This window comes from Calypte anna, chromosome 6 (genome assembly GCF_003957555.1).
Source record: "Calypte anna isolate BGI_N300 chromosome 6, bCalAnn1_v1.p, whole genome shotgun sequence".
NCBI lineage: Eukaryota > Metazoa > Chordata > Aves > Apodiformes > Trochilidae > Calypte > Calypte anna.
In genome coordinates, this window is record NC_044252.1 from 393,814 (window position 1) to 401,603 (window position 7,790).

Sequence of the window (7,790 nt, forward strand, 5' to 3'; positions counted from 1 at the left end):
TATTGTTATATAGATTACATCAGCACCTGGAAGGAGCCCAACCAGTATTGATTCCATGCTAAGCACTATGCAAAGTGTGCCCTTGCACCAAAGAGTTTGCAGCATAAAAAGAAGCCCAGAGAGGTGAAGTGACTTGCCCCAAATCATCAGCAGGCGAATGGCAGAGGTGGGAAGAGAGACAGGCACAGAAAACTCTTGGATCACTTTGCAGGGCCTTGCACGCTGCTCATGCCCTACATGAACATCACCACAGTTCTGTACCTGCATCCACTGCCTCTAGATGAGACCTCAGCTACCCTGGCAATGAATATGCTGCCATGCTCTGTGCAGCTTAGGGACATTGTGATTTACTTAAAACAGACCCAAAAGCTACGTTGAACAAAAATTCTCTTGGCTCTCACAAAGCTAAGTGTTAACACCCAGCCTTACAGTGGGAGATCAAAAGTGCCACAGTCTTCCCACAGAAATCCTCCATGGCTGGACAGCACTTAGTGCAGAGAAGGCTGCACATCACTTGAATATTAAGCTGCTGGTCGTGTGACAGTGGGACAAAAGGTGACAACAAAGCAAGAGTGAAAGATCTTACCCCTCCTGATCACCTCTCCTGGTTCTGTCCCTCCCCAGGTCGTGACATGGCAAGCACCACCTTGCCTGGCTACCCACCCCATGTTCCTCCGACTGGGCAAGGCAGCTACCCCACCTCAACCCTTGCAGGAATGGTTCCTGGTAAGTCAGCCTCAGCCTTCAGTCCCCGTGCACACACAGGTTTGATCAGGAGAGCAGCACTCAGAGCTCTCACAGCTGCCTCAGCTCCTGCTCTGCTGATAGTGAGGTGCCTTCCTGAGAGGTGCTGTAACCTAACAGCTAACAGCCCTTGCTGGGATCTCCTTCCCCCTAGTAACTCATTCACTGCTGCTATGGGCAACAGGCTATCTATAACCTGTGGCAATTAATTGGTAATTAATTAACCTTAGCATTCATTAACTAATGTAATTATTTTCCAATGACCCATGCAGATTATTATGTACTGCTCGTGGCTCAGGATATTCAGCTGTCCACTAACTTAGGGTAACAGCTTACCTCCTGTCTAAACCCAGGGCACCAAACTGAAAATCATCCATGGTAACTGAATACCTGCAGGTTTTGGAGACCCCCTTGTTGTAGCTAAGAGCTCAGCAATGATTAACAGCATCTCAGCAGAAACTGCCCACTCACTCTCATCCACCAAGCACTTACCCACCTCCTGTTTGTAAGATAGTGCCTGCAGACCAAGAAACTAGCTACCTAACCCTATGTCCAAAGGCAAACTGTCCCTTTGCTATGCCTTTGGAGCAATATGTTCTCTTGGCAGATGGATGATCCCACTGCTTCCAAGTGCCTGGGGAAGGGGAGGAGCAGAGCAAGCACATATCAGTACTTCTTGAAAAGATGTCCCAGCCTCTGACACCTTGAAGCTCAGAGACCTCCTAAGCCAGGCTCAGAGTCTTTCTATTTAACGTTAAACACCCTCGACAGGTTTCCCCTCCACAAACTTAAGCAGTTTTTCTTGAGCCTGTATCAGTCTTTAACATCTGTAGTAACCTTTGACAAGAAGTTCTGCAGCTGCACTACATATTGTGTGAAAACTACCTCCCTTATTTGTTCTGAGCTTGCCACCTGCTAGGCTCACTTCATGCCTCATGGTTTCTGTATGAGAAGACTGAATGTGCCAAGATTTAAATACAGATACCAAGAAATACTGTTAGTAAAGGTTCCCAGAGCACAGATTGCACAGAATATAGGCCTCACGGGATCGATCCTCTGTGCCTGCCTGCAACCTCTCCAAAGAGTCCAGGTTAAACAGAGAAAACAAAGATGATGTTGCCAATGGTTTGTTTCCTGCCCCTTGGCCAAAGGAGATGAGGGGCCAGAGCTCCAGCTGCCTGGGGAGCAAGGAGCCAGCAAGATGAGCATGGAGAGAGCACCTTAGGAAAGGTCCTGCCAGCAAACAAACACTGCTGGCCAGCTGGGAGAGGGTGGGGGAAAGAGGCTCTGTCCTCTGTAAGTAAAGAGCTAAAAATAGAGCTATGCAGAAAGCAGAATTTCCAACCCCTGCAAAACTCTTGATTTTTTGACATTTGTTTTCATCCTGCATTGGGATGAGGAGTCAGAATCTTGAAATAGTTCAATTTGCAGACATCAGGATAAAACATTTCAATAACATCAACATGTTCTAGATGTCAAGACATGTTAAAATAATAAGAGTTGAAAGGAAATTAAATGAGATGAGAAAGCCAACATGAATCAAAACAAGAAAGTGGAAACATAATACTTTGTTTCAATTTGCAGTCATTTCAGAACTTTTCTTTCCTAAACTCCATAGAAGCTGACAAGCCCCCGAACACATTTCCATCGCCGGGAAACAGCATTTCCCAGTGGAAAACTGTTCCTGAGAAGATTCTTTGACCAGTGCTGACCAAAGCTGCTCTGGTCTATCCATGACAACTTTTCAGCAGAACTCTGCTTGTGTAGCCTAAGGAAGAGCTTGAGTCCTGCAAGCAACCCGGGATGTTGGTGGGGAGAAACTTCTCCTGCATCTGCCCCAGGCTGCAGAGGTGTCTGGGAGCCAGCAGTCCCTGAGCAGACACTTGGCAAGGCAGGGTTGGTCACCCCAAGAGGGATGTCCCAGCTCCTGAGAGATGTTACCTGCACAGCTCACAGAGCATCTCTGATCCCTGCCTCCACCCTTCCCCTGCCCAGAAAGGCCCCCGAGTCCCTGCAGAACCCAGTGGTGAAGTGAGCATCCTCTGAAGGGAAGCGGAGTTAGCAGAGGGCAGGGAGGATCCCGCAGAGGGCTGGGGCTGGGAGCAGCAGGGAGTCGTTAAACAGAATCCGATGTTGATGAGGAAATTACACTTGTTTCATTAGCGATCGGGGAAGGCGATAGCTCAGTTCCTCTTGGTCACAGTTGAGCTCCAAAGCTCATTATCCTGCTGCATGCATGCTTTCACTCCTCGTCAATAAACACTGGTTCCAGTGGCTGCTCTCCCTCCTTCCCAGCTCTCCAGAGCCCGGGCTCTTTCTCCTCTGCTTAACCCGAGCTTTAGGAGCACCAAAACCTCTCAGGGTGAGAACTCTGGGTGGGAGAGAAGCCTGGAGACACCAGAGAGATGTCTCCATGCAGTGATGTTTACAGGAGGTGTTTCAAAGCAGAAATTCTCATCTGCTTAGTTGTGCTCCTTCTTTCAGGGGAACCTTCATTCCAGTAGATCGCACAGCAAAGGCATTTCAGAGGAAATAAACCTGGGCTAAGAACTGCTTTTTGCTGTTGCATCCTGTCCCACAGCACCTTGGTCTCCTTAGCAGGTTTCATCAATCCCTCCCCAGACACCTGCCAGGATTTTCAGTGCAGGATGTTTCAGGACAGGGAAATATGCTGAGTTATTACCATTGAAACAGCAGTTAGCAAGCTCCACCTCAGAAAACGAGGTTTTCTGCTGAGACTAAAAACTACTGAGACTAAAATACCTTTGGGTGGTGATTGTTTTGTCACCACACGAAGTTTCATACCTACTCCTGTGCTCAGTGGCTTCAAACCAGTGTAAATCCCCTGATTCCAACAGACTTCATTTCCACCATTAGAAAACCCATGGGTTGGACTTTAACTCTCTGTTGAGGAGAGATTTGCAGAGATTACACTATAATTAATTGACATTTCTTTGGTAACTGTGCCACAGGCATCCATCACACCTTGCACTGCCTTCTTCCCTTGATCCCTGCTATCCAGCAGGAACCCCAGATGCTTTCCAAATGCTTCTGGTGTAACAACTCCCCCCTGCCTTAAGGCAGACCAGAAGCCAATAGTCACTGCTCTTCCCCTGACTTCTAAGTGCACAGTGCTTTTCAGGTGGCACTGACTGTCCCCAGGCTGCTGGTACTGCCTGCAGGTGCAGTTGTGCTCAGATAAGAGCATGTTGTCACTTTACAGAACTGTACATTTTTAATTTTGGGGAGATTTATTTATTGTGAATGCAGCACCATTCCTCCTCAGTTATCAAGTGTCATTCCCTTAGCCCTGCACAGCCTTCTGTAAGCAAGCAGGTTCAGCTCCTCATGCACAATAAAACTGAATATTTGAGAAGCCTCTACAACATTCACATCTTGGGTCAGAGTCTTGTTAGACCACAAAGCTCACAACTATTTTGCTCTAATCATTAGAAAACTGTCTTCCAGAACTGGAATACAGTAAGTTTTCTCTGTAATTCATTAGCTAAGCATAAGTTACTTTCCTAACACCATCACACTGAGTAAGAAAGAAAGTGTGCTTCATATGCTTCCCATTTGGTTTTATATTTAAGCCCACCCTTTCCTGAGAACATTTCCAAAACCAAATTATACTTTTTTCCACAAATAGATCATCACCCTCAGAGCTCCACGAACCAAACTTAGCAGCCACCAAGAGCACTGCTAATTGTGAACTTGTCCCAATTATGAACAAGTTCCCGTGCCTGCTGAATTGATGCCACAGGAGAACCTTAGATTTTATTTAAAAGAAAGCTAAGAGTTAACTGCAGAAAAAGCTTGCACCTGCAACCCTACTGCAACCTGAGAATCAGAAGGCAACGAAAAATAACCTGGTTGAATTATTTATATAATTGAATTTCATTATTTTAAATTCATTTCTTGATTCTGAAGAGGTCACTGACAATGTTTAATTGTGTGGGTAAGCAACATCTCACTGAACAAACCCTACAGAGTCCTGGAGGGCGCAGTCTTCCTTCCCCCCAAGGCAGCTCCATCCCCTCTGCTTTTCCAGTCTCCAGCAGGGAGACTGCCTGGCTGGCCCAGCAGAACTAAAGCTCCATCCCTAACTCTTCCACCCCACTCTTGGTTCCTTGCAGGGAGCGAGTTCTCAGGGAACCCCTACAGCCACCCTCAGTACACAACCTACAACGAGGCCTGGAGGTTCAGCAACCCCGCGCTACTAAGTGAGTACCTGTCCCTCAGCACCCCAGCTCCTTCTGTTTGTCTCTTTGTTTGATTTTGCTTTTTTTTTGCTTTTTTTTTTTTTTTTTCGTTTTTTTGGCTTTTTTTTTTAGTTTTTTTGGTTTTGGTGTCTGTTTCTGAAGAGGGCTTTCAAGCACACCTCACGCATGTGTTCTGTACCTATCCTGAGGCCCCTTCTTCTCTCCTGAGATGGTTCAGAATTCCAGCTTAGCTCCTGCTCCTCCATGGGCTGCATCCACAGTTGATCCCAGGTTAGATCAGAAGTTAAACTCAGGTGCTGCTACTCTCTCAGGCTGCAATCAGCATCCATCCAAGGTCTGATTAAAAATCCAGGAGGTTTCACACCCCTCCCAAACTAAACCCAGAGTGAGTTCCTGGGGATCTGGAATTCCCACCAAAGTTTTTCCTATCAAGCCAGGTGAAAAATTGTGTCCAAAGTGGGGGAGAGGCTGCCATCTGAGTTTCCTTGCAGGGCCATGTCCATCTCTAGTAACCAATATGCCCAGAAATAGTCTTTTTTTCAGAGGAGGAAAAAAAAAAGCTCCTACAGGATCATTCTTCTAACACAACTTTTTTTTTCAAGGGAATAGGAAGAGATTTATTATATGTAAAATAAATCAGGTGTGATTATTGCCTATGTATTTACTGAGGTTTAACAACTGGATAATAGAGGCACATTTTATTCCAGTACTGTTAAATCTTCACAGTAAATGTGATCTTAATAATCAATCACTATTTAACACAGGCTCAATAACCATCTTAGAGTGCTTCCGTGGCAAGTGTGACCAAAATCCCAAGGAATAAAAGCGTAATTTTGTTCCATTTCTGCTGTCCTGGTTTTGAAAGTGACCCGTCAGACTTTGCCAGGTGTGTTCAGAACATCTGGGCCTGACGCCTTCCCTGTGCCCAGGGATCAGGTGTGGCACATCCCTGCTGCCAGGCTCAGAGCCTCCCCTCTTGCTGGTGTCAATCCCTCCGCTGGCTTCCACTGACTGCCGAGTCCTCACCTTTGTTCTTTTGGTTCCTTTCCTTTCAGTTCTTCCTTTCCTTTTCAGTTCTCCTTCATTTTTTTGTTTTATTGTATTTGTTTGATTGTTTTATTTCTAGTTATTTTTTTTATTTATTTTTTTTTTTTTTTTTTACTGTTTGTCCTTTCAACCAGTCCATTCTTCTCCTGTGTTAACTTTCAGGTTCCCCTTATTATTATAGTGCCACATCCCGGGGCTCCGCACCTCCCACTGCTGCCGCTGCCTATGACCGCCACTAGTTACCATGGAAACCACATGAAACTGCAGGGCGACAGCTTAGGCCTCCACATTGTACCTGTCTGATCACCTCCCTCCATCCCTGGGAAGGCTGAAGAGACCTTCTCCGTTCCTCCCCACACTCCGGTTCCTTCCTCTCCGCCGCCGAGGCGCCGGACCCAGCGCTCCCTCGCCACGACCGGACCCAGACCCAGACCCCCCCTGCCCTGCCCTGTGCCAGGCCAAGTCCCTGTGGCTTCCAGGACTCCGGGGGGACAGGGGAGCAGTGCAGATGGCACCCACTGCCTGACAGGACCCCCCCTGGGAGCGGGACGGTGCGGGGGTGCAGGGGAGCACGCCGCCCATCCATCACCCTTCCCCAAGGATCCGCTCCTCGCTGGTGGACTCCTCGATCCCTGGGATGCTCAGCCCCGCTTCCTAGGACAGGGAAGAGGCTGGACGGAGCAGAGCTGGCAGCACCCAGACCCGGCCCAGCTGGCGACGAAGAAAAAGGACCAAGTAACTCTCTGCAGCCCAGCAGGGGTTTCTCTGTGCACCTCATCCCCGCTCTCCGGCGTGGCTTCCCCCAGAGCTGGCTGCACCTCGCTGGGGGTGACTTTGGTGACTTTGCAGGCCAGAGTTGGGAGGAACCTCACACCTACACCCACAGTTTCTGTGACACACAATCAGCTCAGACAGGAGGATGGAGCAACACTTACAAACCAACCGACGCAATGAAGAAATATATAAATAGATATATAAATATAACTGTGTTTTTATGCTTTGTCATGAAGGTCTGTAAAAAGAGAAAAAAAAAAAAAAAAAAAAGAACCAATCCCCAATTTTCTAAAAAACCCAAGCAAACAAAAACAACAAAAAAACCAAAATAATAGTTAAAAAACCCTACAAAAATAAAACTCCAATCCCATCCCTCCCCACCACCCGAATGGCAGACAAGTTCCTCTGACGTTTGACGCTCCTCTTTCACTCTCGGGTTTTGTTTCTTTTCTGTTTTGCACTACAATGGGATGGTGGTATTGGAGAGGATTGGATGCCAGCTCCACCCCAGGCGCCTCCTCCCCCTTTCCCAAATCCTGTCTCTGGGGAGCAGTGTGGACAAGTCACATCTGACAAAGTTACCAAACACATCAGTCGGCAAAAAAAAAAAAAAAAAAAAACCAAAAAAACAAAAAACAAAAAAAAAAAAGAGCACTCTGAGTCAACAAACGTTTTCCATGTCACTGCTTGGCAAACAAAGACACCGAGCCCAGCTGCGCTCTCATTGCGCTGCAAAGGCTGGGGCTTCGTGTGGGCCCTCTGACTGCCCTCTGGACAGCTGAGACTGAGATGGACAAATTCAGGATTGTCTGGGATTTATTGCTGGGTTCCCTTGCCCTTAGCTGCCGCTCCTCTTACCTGAACCCCTCTGCCCGGCACGACTTCAGTTGACCCAGACCCAACTCTTGCAATTTTAGCTATGCCCCACGCCCCTTCTCCAGATCCCCACAGACAGCTGGTGACAACAGCCTCACCATCTCTGCCCAACACCACCCCATTTCC

At 47.5% G+C, this 7,790-nt stretch overlaps 1 protein-coding gene across 5 annotated transcripts in view; it reads left to right on the forward strand.

The window, feature by feature from the left end:
• The window catches only part of PAX2 (paired box 2), a 73,070-nt gene extending 66,712 nt beyond the window's left edge, over positions 1–6,358 (forward strand). For 3 of the 5 annotated variants that reach the window (XM_030452917.1, XM_030452919.1, XM_030452918.1), the window contains 3 exons: positions 625–726; positions 4,881–4,967; positions 6,177–6,321. In XM_030452917.1, the coding sequence (XP_030308777.1) occupies positions 625–726; positions 4,881–4,967; positions 6,177–6,253 (266 nt within the window). In that variant the 3' untranslated portion in view covers positions 6,254–6,321. Of the gene's footprint in view, positions 1–624; positions 727–4,880; positions 4,968–6,176 lie in introns of all 5 variants that reach the window. The other 2 variants (XM_030452916.1, XM_030452920.1) reach the window with 2 other exon arrangements.
• The last annotated feature ends 1,432 nt before the right edge of the window (positions 6,359–7,790 follow it).